The sequence below is a fragment of the Micromys minutus genome, assembly GCF_963924665.1.
Source record: "Micromys minutus genome assembly, chromosome: 11".
NCBI lineage: Eukaryota > Metazoa > Chordata > Mammalia > Rodentia > Muridae > Micromys > Micromys minutus.
In genome coordinates, this window is record NC_137980.1 from 28,658,829 (window position 1) to 28,674,742 (window position 15,914).

At 43.0% G+C, this 15,914-nt stretch overlaps 1 protein-coding gene across 3 annotated transcripts in view; it reads left to right on the forward strand.

Moving 5' to 3' along the window:
• WDFY3 (WD repeat and FYVE domain containing 3) overlaps positions 1 to 15,914 on the forward strand; it is a 217,632-nt gene that overhangs the window by 114,149 nt on the left and 87,569 nt on the right. For all 3 annotated transcript variants that reach the window (XM_080924896.1, XM_080924897.1, XM_080924898.1), the window contains exons 11-16: positions 883 to 1,350; positions 2,116 to 2,217; positions 4,094 to 4,287; positions 7,457 to 7,914; positions 13,821 to 13,998; positions 14,706 to 14,920. In XM_080924896.1, the coding sequence (XP_080781022.1) occupies positions 883 to 1,350; positions 2,116 to 2,217; positions 4,094 to 4,287; positions 7,457 to 7,914; positions 13,821 to 13,998; positions 14,706 to 14,920 (1,615 nt within the window). The remainder of the gene's footprint in view (positions 1 to 882; positions 1,351 to 2,115; positions 2,218 to 4,093; positions 4,288 to 7,456; positions 7,915 to 13,820; positions 13,999 to 14,705; positions 14,921 to 15,914) is intronic.

A 15,914-nucleotide genomic window follows, 5' to 3' on the forward strand; every position in this document is an offset into this window, starting at 1 on the left:
AAACTGAACTAGTAGATGCACTGAAAACTGGGGACTTCAGTAAATGTTTTTTTCTGAAATGTCCGTGCTGACCATTGTTTGTGACTGTCTAACCTACAGCGTACTTTGCTAGTTTGTGTTTTACTCCCTAAAATCTTGTTTATTGTATGAAGTTCAGTATTAATTTTGTCACTTTTATAAGTATATTGCTAATAATTGTGAGCCCAGGGACATTTTTTTATAGGAAAACACTTGTTTTAATGTACTTCAAATCTAACTTTTTATGTTAATTCCTTTATAATTATCATTATTAAATTTTCTTGCAGGACCCATGGGAGGGGGTGTTTCATTGCTCTGTGTGATGTGTTTGAAAGGCCAGTTTAAGGGCAGCAGTAGTGGCCACGGGTTGTTTTAGCCAATGTGTTTATGGATAGACATTCCAGTCTTAGCTTGGAAACTGAGCAAACTTTCAAGTTAAATTTTATGAAAATCCCTGGGTTGCCACACACCGGAGAAAGTGAGAGTGCACGCGTGGCTTTCACGTGTGGCCTGCTGTGCGTGTGCTGCCTCCTAACTGAGCCACACTGATGGTACATTTGCCATCTAGTAAACTGTTTCCACATTCAGCAGGCTGAGTGTGTGGTACAACTTCATTCTCAGGCACTGAGTTGTCAGGATAGGGCATTCCTAAAATTTTCATAACAGCACGTTAAACATTTGATTGATTCTACTCACTTTTAATTATTTGAACTTGATGAAGAAAACCGAGACCTTACGTGAAAACAGGGCATTGTTTTACATAAATATTTTGTGCGTGGTGGCACTCACGATGCATTCATGTAGGCTCTTGACTGTGATTAAACGTGGCATCATACCCACTTGTGTCCCTGCTTTCTGTTTTAGGTCACAGTGTGAGAAACATCCAGGCCTTTGCAGTTCTTCAGAATGCGTTTTTAAAAGCAAAAACCAACTTCCTTGCCCAAATCATCCTCGACGCCATCACAAATATCTACATGGCGGACAGTGCTAATTACTTCATCCTGGAGTCACAGCACACACTCTCTCAGTTTGCAGAGAAGATCTCCAGACTCCCAGAAGTACAGAACAAATACTTTGAGATGCTGGAGTTTGTCGTCTTCAGCCTGAATTACATCCCTTGTAAAGAACTCATTAGCGTTAGCATCCTGTTAAAGTCCAGCTCCTCCTTCCACTGTAGCATCACCGCAATGAAAACCCTTCTGAAGTTTACGAGGCACGACTACATATTTAAAGATGTCTTCAGGGAGGTGGGCCTGCTGGAGGTCATGGTAAACCTTCTGCATAAGTATGCTGCCCTCCTGAAGGATCCAGCTCAGGCACTCGGTGAGCAAGGTAAGCTCTTCCCCAGGTGATGCTCTGTCAGGGCGACGCTGGGGTGTGCCTGGGCTGCCTTTCATTTGTCTGTCGATGTCGATGAGCTCCTGTTGTTTGTAGGTGTGATGCGGTCCAATATTTCCAGCACGAGCTTTTTCTTCACCTTTTGTTAGGGAGTTGGGTAAGGGGAGCCTAGAACTATGTTACAGTAGTGGAAGAGAGTTCAAAATGAGAGCATATATGATCTTCATGAGTTGTGTTTATTTTTATAATTAAGTACAATTAGATGTTGTTATCTGAAACTATTCTTCATTAAATTTTGAGTGCAAATATGTTCATTTATGGATGCTTCATAAATATCATTGGATGCCTTTTTGATAAACATGATAAAAGTACGTCTGTATCTAGCTGTTAGTAAGTTTTAATTGCGAATTAATGCCTGTTGAACAGACAGCTGATTCATAAAGCAGCTTCCTCTTGTATTTGATAATTCTCCACTTGGCCTCTCTGTGTGAGGATTAGGCTTAACTGTGTCTGGAATTTTCATTTTGAATATTTGTTACATAATTAACTCCTCCCACACTAAAATAAAAATCTGTTAACATCAATTTGAGCATATTTTGGGCAGGTGCTGGACATGTGTTATTTTAAAGAATGTATTATTAGCATCTAGGATAGCCGAGAAAGTCAATGTTAAAGATACAGTGAAGAGAATTAATATTTCAAGGGAAACTGGCTGAAAAACAATGCTATTAGGATTTGATTTTTGAACCTATTTTTTAGGGGACTCAAGAAACAATAGTTCAGTTGAAGACCAAAAACACTTGGCTCTGTTGGTGATGGAGGCCTTGACCGTGCTGCTTCAAGGGTCCAACACAAATGCAGGTAAGCAGAGCGCCAGAAGTGGGTCTGCTTGTCTCCTAAAGCTTGTATCATTAAAGGAGAAGCAGGGGCTCAGCAGTGGTACAGCCGTTCAGTAACGGTACAGTCATTTAATAACGGTACAGTCATTTAATAATGGTACAGTCATTTAATAATGGTACAGTCGTTTAGTGTTGTGGAGAGTTTGCTTGGTGCTTCCGGTGTGTGCTATACCTGCCCAAGAGCTCTCTGGATTTGAGAAAAAGACAGACACACACAGGTTAATTTTGATATGCCTTAATGGTTGGGCACCTTTAAATCTCCCTGCTGCTAGCCCATTCTCCCATCCCACTTTCCTGAGTCAACTTGCTAAATCAGTATTTCATCGCTGCTGTCCAGACCCTATGCTCTAAGGAACACTTACCCGACTTCTCACATGGCTGGTTGGCTTTCTCTCCTGCTGCTCTTATGTCTCAGCCCTCTGTCTTCGAGTCATGGTGATTCTCCCCCTCTTCTCTTTCACTTCCTAGCCCACACAAATAGAAAGGTTCCGCTGTTCTCTCTACCCAGCCATTGGGGTCAAGGACCTTCAGCATTTTACAAGCAAATGTGGGAATTCCCATGTAATTTGGGAATTCATTAAATCAAGTCCCCAGCAGTTTGGTAATAGTAGTCAGCTCAGCAGTGGCACAGTCACTCGGTGGTGTTACCCTGAAAACAAGGCACTTTGGCCTGTTTATACCTTTCTAGCAAAAGCTGAAATGCTGTTACAGTCCTAAAATACTTTATTGCTTTGTATAAATTTTTTCTTTTAGATTTATATAGTATAGTTATAGTGTAATATATTTTATAAAGTTATATGTGTACTCTTGTTCAAATAATTGCCTTATAAATCATTTCTATAATACTTCCGTATAGCTGTGGTTCATAGGTGTGATGCAACAAGATTTTAAACATAGCACCTAGGAGGTGGAGACAGGCGATATCTCTGAATTTGCGGTCAGCCTGGTCTACACACAGCAAAGGCCAGCCAGGGCTACATGGCAAGACCCCACCTCAAAAAAAAAAAAAAAAAAGCCAAACATTCTAGGACCAAGTATAAGCTGAGAGGACTGAGAGGGTGAGCAGGGTGTGTGTGTGTGTGTGTGTGTGTGTGTGAAGCCATGCATGAGTGAGCAGGAGATGCATGAATGAACCTTATGTAAGATGCAGGACTGTTGGTGGGAACAGAGGAACCCCACATTCTTGTCTACATAGTAAAATGCATTGTGTTCCATCAACACATAGTGATAAGAAGTTGGTTCTTTCCCCAAGAGACTTAGAGCCTGAGAGAGGTGTAATACATAATCATATTAGTTATTGTTTCAGTGACGTTGTGGTAAATGTGCGTGATCGAATATGTAAACAGCAATAACAGTACTGATAAAGTATAGTGGAACTGTATGGTATTTTATAAGGCGTGTAAGATCCACGTGTAGGGAATACAGAGGGTATGACTTGACTTGTCCTTAAAGGGTGAGGGCAGCGTTTGATCTGAGTTGGGGTCTACAGTTTCCCACAGTGCTTTATGCCAGGTTTTCCTTTCAAAAGCCCATTTTAGGGCAAATCTCGATTATCTGGGGGGCACGGTTTATATGAAAACTTATAAAATTCTCAAACGTTCTAGCAATGGTCATGGTGACTGTACCAGAGCACTAACTGTACGTTAAAACCGTGGAAAGTGTCTGCGCATGTTTTCCCACATCCCACGGTGCAGTTTTTACATTGTAATGTCAAAAGTAAAATTGGTATGTCAGCTTTACAAGCAGTTTTCATGAATGACTGTTCCTACAAAAGCACTTGAATTTTTATTGACCCAACTGGCCCTGGCTGTTCTAACTTAGTCCTTTGACCTCCGCAGGAATATTCCGTGAGTTTGGCGGTGCAAGGTGTGCTCACAATATAGTGAAATACCCGCAGTGCCGGCAGCACGCCCTGATGACCATCCAGCAACTGGTGCTCTCTCCCAATGGGGAGGATGACATGGGCACGCTCCTGGGGCTCATGCACTCAGCCCCGCCCACGGAGCTGCAGCTGAAGACTGACATCTTAAGGGTGCGTGCGATAGATATGTCTGCCTCCTCACTGCTACAGCCTGGGGTCCTCTTAAACTAAATGGACTGTTTTCAACAAGGACACTCTTTACAGAGACTTACCGTTTGTTACTCTTTAAGTTACGTGTTTGGGTGTTTTCCATGTGTGACTGTGTGACTTTGACTGGGTGTCAGTGAAGGATAGAGGCGTAAGTTCCCATGAAGCTGGTCCTATAGGGCAGTGTGGCGTGCCAGAAAGCAAACTCCGCTCTTCTGGAAGAGCAGCACACGTGCGTTAAACACTGAGCCTACAGTCTGCCAAAGAGAAAATTTTGAAAGTCCAAAATAATCAAACCTCCATAGTTTGTATACATTTGGGATTTGGAGAAGAGTCATTCATGCCTTTCAGTGTGTAAGGTCCTTCTAGGGATTGACCTTTGGGACACTTGTCCTGGCTCATTTGAATCATGTGGAATTACTAGAAGCAAAATGTATAGCATCTGTTCAGTTCCAACCATCCGGTGTTATGCATACGTGAAACGGGTCACATGATGCTGCATGTACACGTTTATGCATTTCCGTGTCTTTAGTAGGCTTCAGTAAATATCTAATGGTCCCCTTCAAGTATCTGTTGATTGTCCCACGCCATAACAAGCTTGCCGAGCATTAGCACACTGATCTGCAGAGGAGAAGGTGGTGTAAGTTTGGCTATATTCCCCTGTGCAGGGCCTCTGCACGCACTCTGCTGTGCCGTCCTTCCTCCTTGATTTATGCACGTTGAGTCTTTTCAAGTTGCTGGCATTGCCATGAGGGACATTTCTAGCACCAACTAAAGCTAAACATCTCTCCTTTAGTTTGTTTGAGAAAAACATTGTAATTACAGCAGCAGCTCACACTGCTTGCTCCCTGTGTGTGCATTTCAGTGTGTACATTCACATGCATCCACTCACAGAAGCTTCTTTGTTCATCAAGGGAGGCGCTATTCATGCCCCTGTAACATTTTACTTACTTAACTTGATTTATTTTCTTGCAGTTCCTTGGCTGTGCTAGAGAGCCCTTGCCCCTGAGACCCTCTCTCTGTTTTATAACCTGAAGCGCAGCTTGAGTCTAGTAGGTGGAGGACCAGGTCAGGGCTAGGTGGTCCACAGAATTGTGTTTTTTACTTCTGCAGTGTAAGGAAGTCTTAATCTAAAGAGGCTCAGTGGGCTTTCTCTAGAAACCTTTTGCATTTAAATAACATCTGCCTAAGTTAGAAGAGTCATTAAAATTCCTATGCTTTCATTAACTTACTGATTATGATTTCTAAGTGTGATTTCCATCCTAAGCATGCAGTCACTTTCTTAGGGAAGTGGGTGATTTTAGAGCTGAGCCTGGACCGTCTCATTTAGTCAGAGTCAGGGAAAGCAAAGCAGGGAAGTGAGGGAATGCATGAGGCAGAGGAGAGGAGGTGATTCCATTCCTCTCCCTCTGTCTTTAAAGATGTACTTACTTATTTTATGTGTATAAGTGCTCTGTTTTCGAGTACACCAGAAGAGGGCATCGGACCCCATAGCAGATGGCTGTGAGCCACCATGTGGTTGCTGGGATTTGAACTCAGGACCTCTGAAGAGCAGCCAGTGCTCTTAACCACCGAGCCATCTCTCCAGCCCTGGTTTCTTTCCCACTGCTTCATGCCTCTCTATGTAAGTGTGCACAAAGGCAGAGATGACTTATTTTGTGTGGAGTGGGCTGTGTCCCCAGGCCTGTGACAGCATAGTGTTCACATACTGTGGAGTCATTTCTTGGGTCCTTGATGTTAAAGTTATACATGATATGTACTGTCTTTAAAATAGTGATAGGTTTATGGGCCAGCCACTTTTACGTGTGTGTATGCATGTGTGTATGCGTGTGTGTGTGTGTGTATGTGTGTGTGTGTGTTTGTTGACTTCTAATTATCTCTGCTGTACTTACTGAAAACCACGACACAGACAGGTGAGTATGTTGTATGATAAGGCAGTTTGATGTTAGAGCCAGAGTTGGAATCCAAGCACTCTGGCTCTGTGATCTGCATTCACTGTGTCATAACTTTAACATTTTTATAAGGTTGAAATGACTTAACATGGCTTATAATTGTTAAGAATACAATTTACTAAATTTGACAATAAAGAAATGCTGCTGTTACCAAATTTTACTTTTTTAAATGGAAATTCTTAGCAAAAGAGTGGAAGCAATATACTATGTGTTTCAGTAATATATACAGATTAGTTTCTTTTAAAATAACAAGTTTTACAGTACACAGTGACATCTTCATCATTGTTGAGGCAGTGTGTGTCAGATGGACAGCTACATACATGGTATATACACTTATATCCTGTATTAGCACATAACCTTTCCCGGAAGGTTTCATACAGTGTATGCAGTTATATATTGTATTAGTACATGGCCTCTCCCATTCTTTGGCTTCCATTAGGAACATGTAATATTTGAAGAAAATGGATTTTTGACATCTAGAGTGTTGGTGTCATAAGAACTGGAACATAGGTCAACAGATGTTAGGCCACAGTTCAGGACAAAAACAATATTGCAATTAGCACATTGTGATTAAATGCATTTGGAGGAATTGGAATTTCCTGGGCTTAAGACCTTCCCTTGGCCATTCATTTGACTCAGTGTAGAATCCTTGATAACTTTTTAAAATACAGCCTTAGTTCTCAACCGATAGTGATGGTGATGGTGGTGGTAGTGGTTGAACAGCCGTTTTGAAAATCTAAAATTTAAAAGAACTCCAAACTCTAAAACTTAAGAAACATTTAGTGTTCATGTGTATATATGCTTGTGCACCACGCGCCCAGGTTGTCAGATCAGATGGTCTTTGCTAGAGGGACTGACTTTTAAGTCCTCCACCCTGAGAAACTGTGTCTGAGTCAGAGCCCTCAGGTCTCGGCTGCCCTTCCTCAGCTTCCCCTTAGAATAGCTCATCTGATCATCCACTGAGGCAGTCACAGGCTTTCACTGTCGTGTGTTGTCAGACTTCGTAGTTTACTTATTTAATATGATCGTCCTGTTAAGTAATTGAATTAATTGATCATCTTAAATAAGGTCAGGTCTTTTAGCCATTATTTGGATCCAGTCTTAATCAAAAGAAATGTGAGAGCACTACCTGAAATTTCTTGTGTGTGAATAATATTGGCTTTCCTTCTCTCCCTCCGCAGGCCCTGCTGTCCGTCCTTCGAGAAAGCCACCGTTCAAGAACAGTCTTTAGGAAAGTTGGGGGGTTCGTGTACATTACATCCTTGCTCGTTGCTATGGAGAGGTCTTTAAGCTGTCCTCCCAAGAACGGCTGGGAGAAAGTGAACCAGAATCAAGTGTTTGAGCTCCTGCACACTGTGTTCTGCACGCTGACCGCAGCCCTGCGCTATGAGCCAGCCAACTCCCACTTCTTCAAGACTGAGATCCAGTATGAAAAGCTGGCGGATGCGGTCCGATTTCTTGGCTGCTTCTCAGACCTCAGGAAAATAAGTGCCATGAACGTCTTCCCCTCCAACACGCAGCCTTTCCAGAGACTGCTGGAGGAAGGGGCCGTGTCAGTGGACTCGGTGTCACCTACCCTGCGGCACTGCAGCAAACTCTTTATCTATCTCTACAAGGTGGCCACAGATTCTTTTGACAGGTATGGGCCTGCTTTGCCTTCTTTGCAGGGTGTGCTCAGCACACCACAGCCTCAGCATTAGACTTCAGTTAACTGGAAGGACTGTGAAAACTGGTGAATCTTCTATTTACTTGAGGTCTGTCACTTGAGACCGTTCCTATTGTCCAGATGTTTAGAGCGCAGGAGCCAGTGTTTGAGTAAAAATGCACATTCAGTTAGTGTCCATTGCACTTACTGGAACAGCTTCTAGGACGTTCTCTTTTGTGCCATGTTTATTGATCCTTACTCTCAGTAAAAACTAGGTGAGTGTGGAAGGGTCCATCCTGGTCATCAGCCGGAGAACACGGTTATTATGATCCATAATGCCAGGTGATGGCAGATAGCCTGTCACGCTTCATGTTTCTCAGTCCCTAAGAGGCACACGGTACTGGAGGCATCCCAGGCGAGAGTCCATCAGAACCGTTTCCCTAGTCCTTCAGAAAGCAAGTGCTTGCTGGAGAGCTGTAGCATGCCAGGCCCGTGTGCACTGGACCGAGGCATTGTTCTGCCCAGTACCGGCTGGGGCCTGGTCTTCGTTCATTGATGATGTATTTGCAGTGTGAGGTGTCGCATTCTGTGATGGGGAATCTCTGCACAGGAGAGAGCTATTTTACCCAGGGTCATTCATTTTCGTCGCTTTGACTATGTTTTCAATTAACTTTCCCCTCTGAAAATAACATAGTCATGTTCTGGTTTCTCTAGCTTAAGCATTATCATTTTTAATAGTTTACACTTTCCTCTCATATAATAAGTGATTTTTTTCCCCCATCTCAATCATAAATAGCCCAAGTAACAGGAGATATTCTAAATTGTTTTTTGTTTCTCATCTTGCAGGTAATTATTAGCTTCTGGGAAGCAGGGTGTTGCGTTGTGCTAAAGGGATGAGCCGTGTGGTGTGTGTAGCCTGCTGCTATTCTCTTGACTGCTGACCCCAGTCTCCACCCCTTAGCTTTAGTTGTGCCTGTTTAACAAGATCCGTGTTAACACTGGGAGGAGCGGCTTCTGCCTCTGGCCGCCTTTCCTGTTCTAGTCGGTGCCTGTGTTGTGCCGTGGTCCTCGCTCCTGCAGGAGGATGTTTCTAATGACACTGACCCCGTGTCTCCTGTGGAACTAACCAGCTGCTGGTGCTCTCTCCTAACCTCTAACCTGTGTCTGTTTTGTCATCTGTAGTCGCGCAGAGCAGATCCCTCCTTGCCTGACAAGCGAGTCTTCTCTCCCCTCTCCTTGGGGAACACCAGCTTTGTCCAGGAAAAGGTACTGATCTTACACGGGAGTCAATCTGCATTACTGTGGGTTTCCTGTGCCTGCTTATGCGTCGATGTGCTTTGGGGCACAAGGCTCTTGCTGAGGTTTGCTTTGGGGCCGTAAAAAAAAAAAAAGATACTTTACAGGTCTTGAGATTACTAGTTTGACCTAGAGTATGTTGATAAAAATAAAATGTGTTTCTTCTATGAGAATGTGGGGACATGTTATCCTTATTAGGTAGTTTCCCTATTAATTCTTTTCATAGAGCAGGTATGCCTTCTATTAAGAATATTGTCCTGGGGTGGGGCGATGGCTTAGTGGTAAAGTGCTAGCTGCACAAGTTTGGTGACCTGAGTTCAGGTCCTCAGAACTCCTGTAAAATGGGGTCTGTGGTTCCATTGCTTAGAGAGAAGGCGCTGACCAATGTCGGGAGACTATCCAGAGAGTTGTGGCCCACTAGCTTAGCACATACAGTGGTAAACGACAAGAGAGAGACCCTGTCTCAATGGGATGCAAGGACATCTCCCTGAGGGTGTACTCTGACCTCCCCACACATGAGCTGGATGCACGCCTGTGCTCCCTCCTGCACAGCAATCATAACTCCTCACGTGGCATGAACGCATGCCAGGAGGCTGCAGAGAGAAGCTTGTCCTAACTGTAAATGGCTTCTCCGAGGCCACTACTCTACACTGCAGCTGGTACTCAGCTAACTGCTGCTCTCCTTCGGTGTACGAATAACCCTTAAGATAAGTAGCCAGTGCGGCCTAGTGCTTTGTTATATAGGCTCCTTTCCCCTTTCTCATTAGGTATTGCTGGGGTCATTCTTGGTTTTCCTGTTACTGCAAAGGGAGCTTCATAGCCCTGGAATGTTTATTTTGTCAGTCAGGTTTAGCCAGTTGAAGTACACAACTGTTAACAGAGTTGTGTCAAAGTGTAAGGTTTGAAATTAGGGAAGGGAAAAACCTACTGAGGTTTTTAAGCTCATATATCCCATGAAAATGTAGAAGCTAGTCCGGTTCATTGAACATATAACTTTTATAAATTAAAAGAAAGAAAATCAAGGCAGCAGTTGATTGACCAAGAATAGCTAAGATCCAGAATCTGCGTCTGTGTATAACCTGCATCTAACGTGGTCAGTCTGTGCGGCTGGCACTGCACTGTGTGTTCCCTTCTGTGCTTGGCTGGCCTCATAAGCTACCGCAGTTCCCTAACGCTGTACAAACATCTCCACTTAGGATGCAAGCAGTGATTCTGAGAATCTGTTGTGTTGTGGGTTTCACCCCAGTGACAGTTGTTCAGATTACAAAACAAATGTTACTGTAGACAGTGGATCAACAGTATCATGTGATGTGTGTTTAATTCCTGTGTCAGTAAGTTTAAAAGCCTCAGATTGGAAATCTATGTATAGAGTGCATATGAGCTTTCTCATCTTATTGACTAACAATCCAAGAACCGTATAGGGTATGATATGGTATAGGGTATGATAAATACTCTACTTGAGTGGATGTATCTACTTGATATGTGAAAGTTGAACATACATGGTGTTGGCTCACCAGGGGGTCTAGGACTTAATCCCCTAGGGATACCCAGGGCCAACTAAACTTATAGTAATAGACATTGAAATGTAAGTATACTATTTTTTTGTCTTAAATTTATACAGGGGCTTATATCTTATTACAGTTAATCATGAGAAGCATTAAAATAATTTTAGCATTGTTCAACATATTTGTACCCTCAACTGACTTTTTCTTTTTTGTGTGATACTATAAATAAACAGGGCTCTGTGCATGCAAAATTATTTTCTTTTAAACCATCGAACATAATTCAACAAGCTGTAAATTAATTAGATAACTTTAATTTAACCTCATAACTTTCTGTTGCAAATTGAGTGTGGTAAGAGACGTGTAAGTTTTGAACATTACTGTGTTTATTATCTCAAAAAAAATTAGTAAGCATTATAGAAAGAATTATATTTATGAGGTTGAAACTACTGAAACTCCTGACTTTAAAATGACCATATCATAAATGATAAAGGGCTATAATTTGCTGTGTCCCATATGTTAACTGAAACTCAGAAAGCAGAAACTGACAGCCCAAAGAATGTGTTTCCTTTAGACTTGTTCTGGAAGCCTGGCTTATTTAAATAACAGCTGAGAGGGAGAATGGGGTCTGTCTAGAGTTCTGTTTACATCAGAAAGGTGTTCCCGTTGTTTGCAGTGCAACTGTCTATAGAAATACTGGGAAGTGACTTCACGAGAAGCAATCACTCAAGCAGATGAGTGTGAGGAGTCCTCCTCCCCTTCCTGCCCCACCCTGGGGCAGGATTAAGGATGGCCACTTAGGCTCAGAAAGCACTCCCCCCACCCTGAGCCGCACCCTCAGCCCCACACCTACAGTTACAGGCTGCCAATTAGGTCAGATCGCCCCCTCCTGAGTTATAATCAGGCAAATAATGCAGCATATTTATTCACACGTCCAAATATAGTGGGTTTTGAAATTAGAATTGCAGTCATGCAGTCACATTATCTCCAGAACTCAACAAATGACATCAGCTCCTGGGCATCTCTTCCCCTTGGCAGCATTGGCTGGGTTTGTTGGCGAATGGCAGACAGCCTTGTATTGTGTTTGCACGACCTGCGGAACATTCTGACGCTGATGAAATCTGCACTGTGACCCTTTTCCTACATGAAAATCCTAGAGTTTGTCTATGTTTAAAATGGGAAGAACTAGCCTGCCTGGTGTTTTGGAAAGTAAAAGACATGGCTTTTCTGCTGGTTTACAATTCAAGAGAAATACTAGAACAAAACTGTAGTTGAGCAGCACAGAGAGGAGAAACAAGCCAGAAGAGAGTCAAAACTAGATCTGTGTGGGGGAAGACTGCAGCCACTTGTTACAGCACACAGCCATGTGTGTGCTTTGAAATACCCAATACAGCCAGCCTAGACTGTTTGTGTATTACCAAAACAGGAATGGAACTTAACTGTATGGGAATCTAAGTTGGAATATTAAGTATCAATTTCTAGTAGTTACAAATGACTACAAGAGTCATGTTAGCTGATATTTGAAATACCATTTTATTCCCCTTTCCTACAGGCCTTGCTTATGAATTAACTAGTTTAATAAGCTTACCGTAATCCATAGTTAAAAATTGGTCATAACTATTTCTTGGTAAGAGTGGTCACTGTATGGATGTCCTATAAAATGCACCTAATTTTAGTTAATAAAACAAACCTTGTTAAAAATGTTTGCTGTGTTATTCTGGTTTAAAAACCATCTGATTATGACATTATTGTCATGTGAGGTTTGTGAAGTTTGCTGCTATATTGTTTATGCAGAGTTTAATTTCTGAGGACTAGGAGGCATCTTCCTGAGTATGGCCCCCATTTAACTTAAAATTTGAGTCCAACTATTAACTTGAGAATAAGTTTCAAAGGAAGGCATGTGTGTAAAATGTGCAGCTGGAAAGTTTTCATCAAATTTGATTGGCCTTTTTGTTTACAATGGAAATACTTTCTATGGAGTTTTTCTCAGTGATGCTGTAGAAAAGCATGTAAATCTTTTTTGTTTATAAATATAGATGGATAAAAGTATTTTAAGGAACAAAGGGAATAAATACAAGTCAGGCACCATTACTAAGATGTGCTTAGAAATCTCTTTTTTGTTAAAATTAGTTTTAAGTATGAGGCCACTGCACTGTCTGGTGTCTATAGAGGCCACAAGAGGGCGACAGATCCTTGCAGCTATAGTTGGCTATAAACTGCCTGTGTGTGCTGGGAACTGAACTGCGGCCCTCTGCAAGAGCAGCAAGCACTCTTAATCTCTCAGCCATTTTTCCAGCCCATGATCTTTCTTGATAAGTTTAGAAATGACATTTTCCTGAATGTAAACCAGCCAAATCCAGAGAGTGAAACCATGAATGTGTCCAGGATTGCTGACTTAAACCATCAAAGAGAACACATGTGGAGCTGAATGCTTTCCTAGAATTTCTGTGACAAGAGGACAGTGTGTTTTTCTGAAATCACTGATGTAAGGCATCTGTTTCCTGACTGCAAAGCTGGAGCGGCTCAGCTCAGCGCTCTGCCGGGGTCAGGCTGACACCCACCTCCTGGAGCATGTGCGCATACAGGCTGTGTCTGCAGCACCTTCCCCTGGTGCCCTTTCCTGAACTGTAGAGGATCGCAATATGAGGTAGACAGGGAAGTGCCAGCTTAGGTAGTGGCTTCCCTGTCCATTGGGTGATTCAGTTTAGTCAGATATTATCTAAACTGTTGTCTTCTTGGAGTCTTGAATCACTTATTCACCTGTTTGTTTTGTTTTGTTTATAATATCTTCTGGTACAAGTACCAGTGTTTAATGAAACAGCCCAAGAGTATATGGCACAGGTAGATGGTCGGAGCCAGGATTGGTCAGTTGTCTCCAAGTAACTTGGTGAGGTGGCTAGAGATACATTGTTTCACTTTTTTAAAGGTCTCACACAGCAGGTCTTTTGTCACAAGGCTTTTTTGCACATCATGTTTAAAAGTAACAGGAGATGAAGAAAATGAAAGATGAGAAAACAGTGAAAGTGGTTTTGAGCAGATTCTAAATAGACCTTTTTTCTTTCTTTCTTTCTTTCTTTTTTTTTTTTTTTTTTTTTTTTGTAGGCACGCATTTCATTGTGTTTCAACTCCCCCCGTGTATCCTGGTAAGAGCGTCACAGACGTGAAACTTCAGGTGACAAATTCACCTCTGCAGAGTTCTGATGCAGTCATCATCCACCCTGGAGCCATGTTAGCCATGCTCGACCTGCTGGCCTCTGTGGGCTCAGTGACACAGCCAGAAGTAAGCTGGGTCATGCTAGTTCAGTGTTTAGCGAATGAAAGAACAGTGTGTTTACCTGAGGAATAAGGACTGGGAAGAGCCTGGGATGTACCTGGCCTGTTATGTCCACAGTAGAAGATCCCCATAGAGCCACCCGTTCTGACTTTGAATACAGTTAATGTGTTGCTAATAGGGTTCCAGTGGTTGCTTCTTGTCTGAGACTCTCAGTTTCCCCTGAGGGTTCTTCTCAGTGCTGGAAATGGCTCAGAGGTGGTACAGAAGGAAACGTGCCTGCTGACACCACAGTGAGCCTGTTGACCCATCCGTTCTGTCCTGAAACACTCAGAAATTTGGGGTGCTTACAATTGGGAAAATGCTGTATAGTTTCTGAGCCCCAAAGTGTCAAAAATGTGGTCATCTACCACCACAAAAGAGACATTACACTCCAGATACAGTGGCGCATGGCTTTAATACTAGCATTTGGAAGGCAAAGGTAGGCCACTCTCTAACTTCAAGGCCAGCCTGGTCTGCTAAGTTCCTGGCTATGTAGTGAAGCCCTGTCTTATAAAGAAAAGGGGGCTTTTCACCTACAGTTTCTCTGATGTGAATGTGTTTCCAAGTAAAATGTTTCATGTTACAAGTGGTGCTTCCTGTAGCAAGAGCCGCCACCTGCATCACTGAGGATGCTCTGGTGACTCACATCTCTTTGCTAACTCTGTTCACCTTAGCATGCATTGGACCTTCAACTTGCCGTGGCCAACATTTTACAATCACTGGTGCACACAGAGAGAAACCAGCAGGTCATGTGTGAAGCTGGTCTTCATGCACGGCTGCTGCAGAGGTGTGGCGCTGCCCTGGCTGACGAGGACCACTCCCTGCACCCGCCCCTGCAGCGAATGTTTGAACGTTTAGCTTCCCAGGCCTTGGAACCCATGGTGCTGAGGTTAGTGTTCCTCTCTATATTTACATACATTGCTAAAGGCAGTTCTTAGAGTCTTTGCTCTCTGCTCTGACCCTGTGGAGGAGACCTACAAGCTCAGGTACCCAGGAAGCAGATCAGGGGGTCACAGATGCAATGCCTGTCTGGTGACGGTCGTCTGGAGAACTCACAAGGAAAAGTGAATGGAGTCCAGGGGTGTAGCACAGTGGTCGAGTGCTTGCCTAGCATGCAGGAAGTCTTGGGGACAGCTCCCAGTACCATAAAAATCAACAACTTTCCTTTCACGGGCTTAATATACACCAAATGTGGACAAACCCCGACCAAACTAAACGCGCTGTTTAGAAACAGCACAGCTCCATGCCCAGCTCTCGTGAGTACAGGGCAGGAGGATCGGGAGATGAGCTGAGGCCAGACGCCAGACTGGTGCACCGTGGTGACTGATCCTAAAAACAAATATAATGTGTGTGGTGGGCAGCATGTGTGCTTACTAACGGCATTTCGGTTCAGGGCTTATTCCCCTTGAAGCTAGAAAACTCATTTTCCTTTAAAATAATGTCATACTTCTTAAGAGTAGGAATTACATCTATTTTGTATTTAAGGCTATTTTGTAGTTAGAACGTTTTCGTAAAGGGGGCTAGAGAGATGGCTCAGTGGTTAAGAGCACATGTTCTTTCAGAAGACCCGATTTCCTTCCCAGCATCCTCTCAGGGTATCCTCCATTGCTGTATTTCCAGCTTCAGGGGAAGTCGACACATCTTCTGCCCTGTGTAGATATGACAGTACTACACAAACCTAAAGTAAAACTTTTTAAAGTGTTTTGTAAAGTGAAATATGTATTTATATTTACTTCATCTTCATTTCAAGTAATTCTATTTGGCAGTCCTTGCTAAGGCCAGAATTCATCATTTCTCTGACCCAGTTCTCTCCTGTGCGTCCAGCTTCTGTCAGTTTACCACAGTGTCAGCAGGAAGGCGACACCATATGACGTGTGCATTCA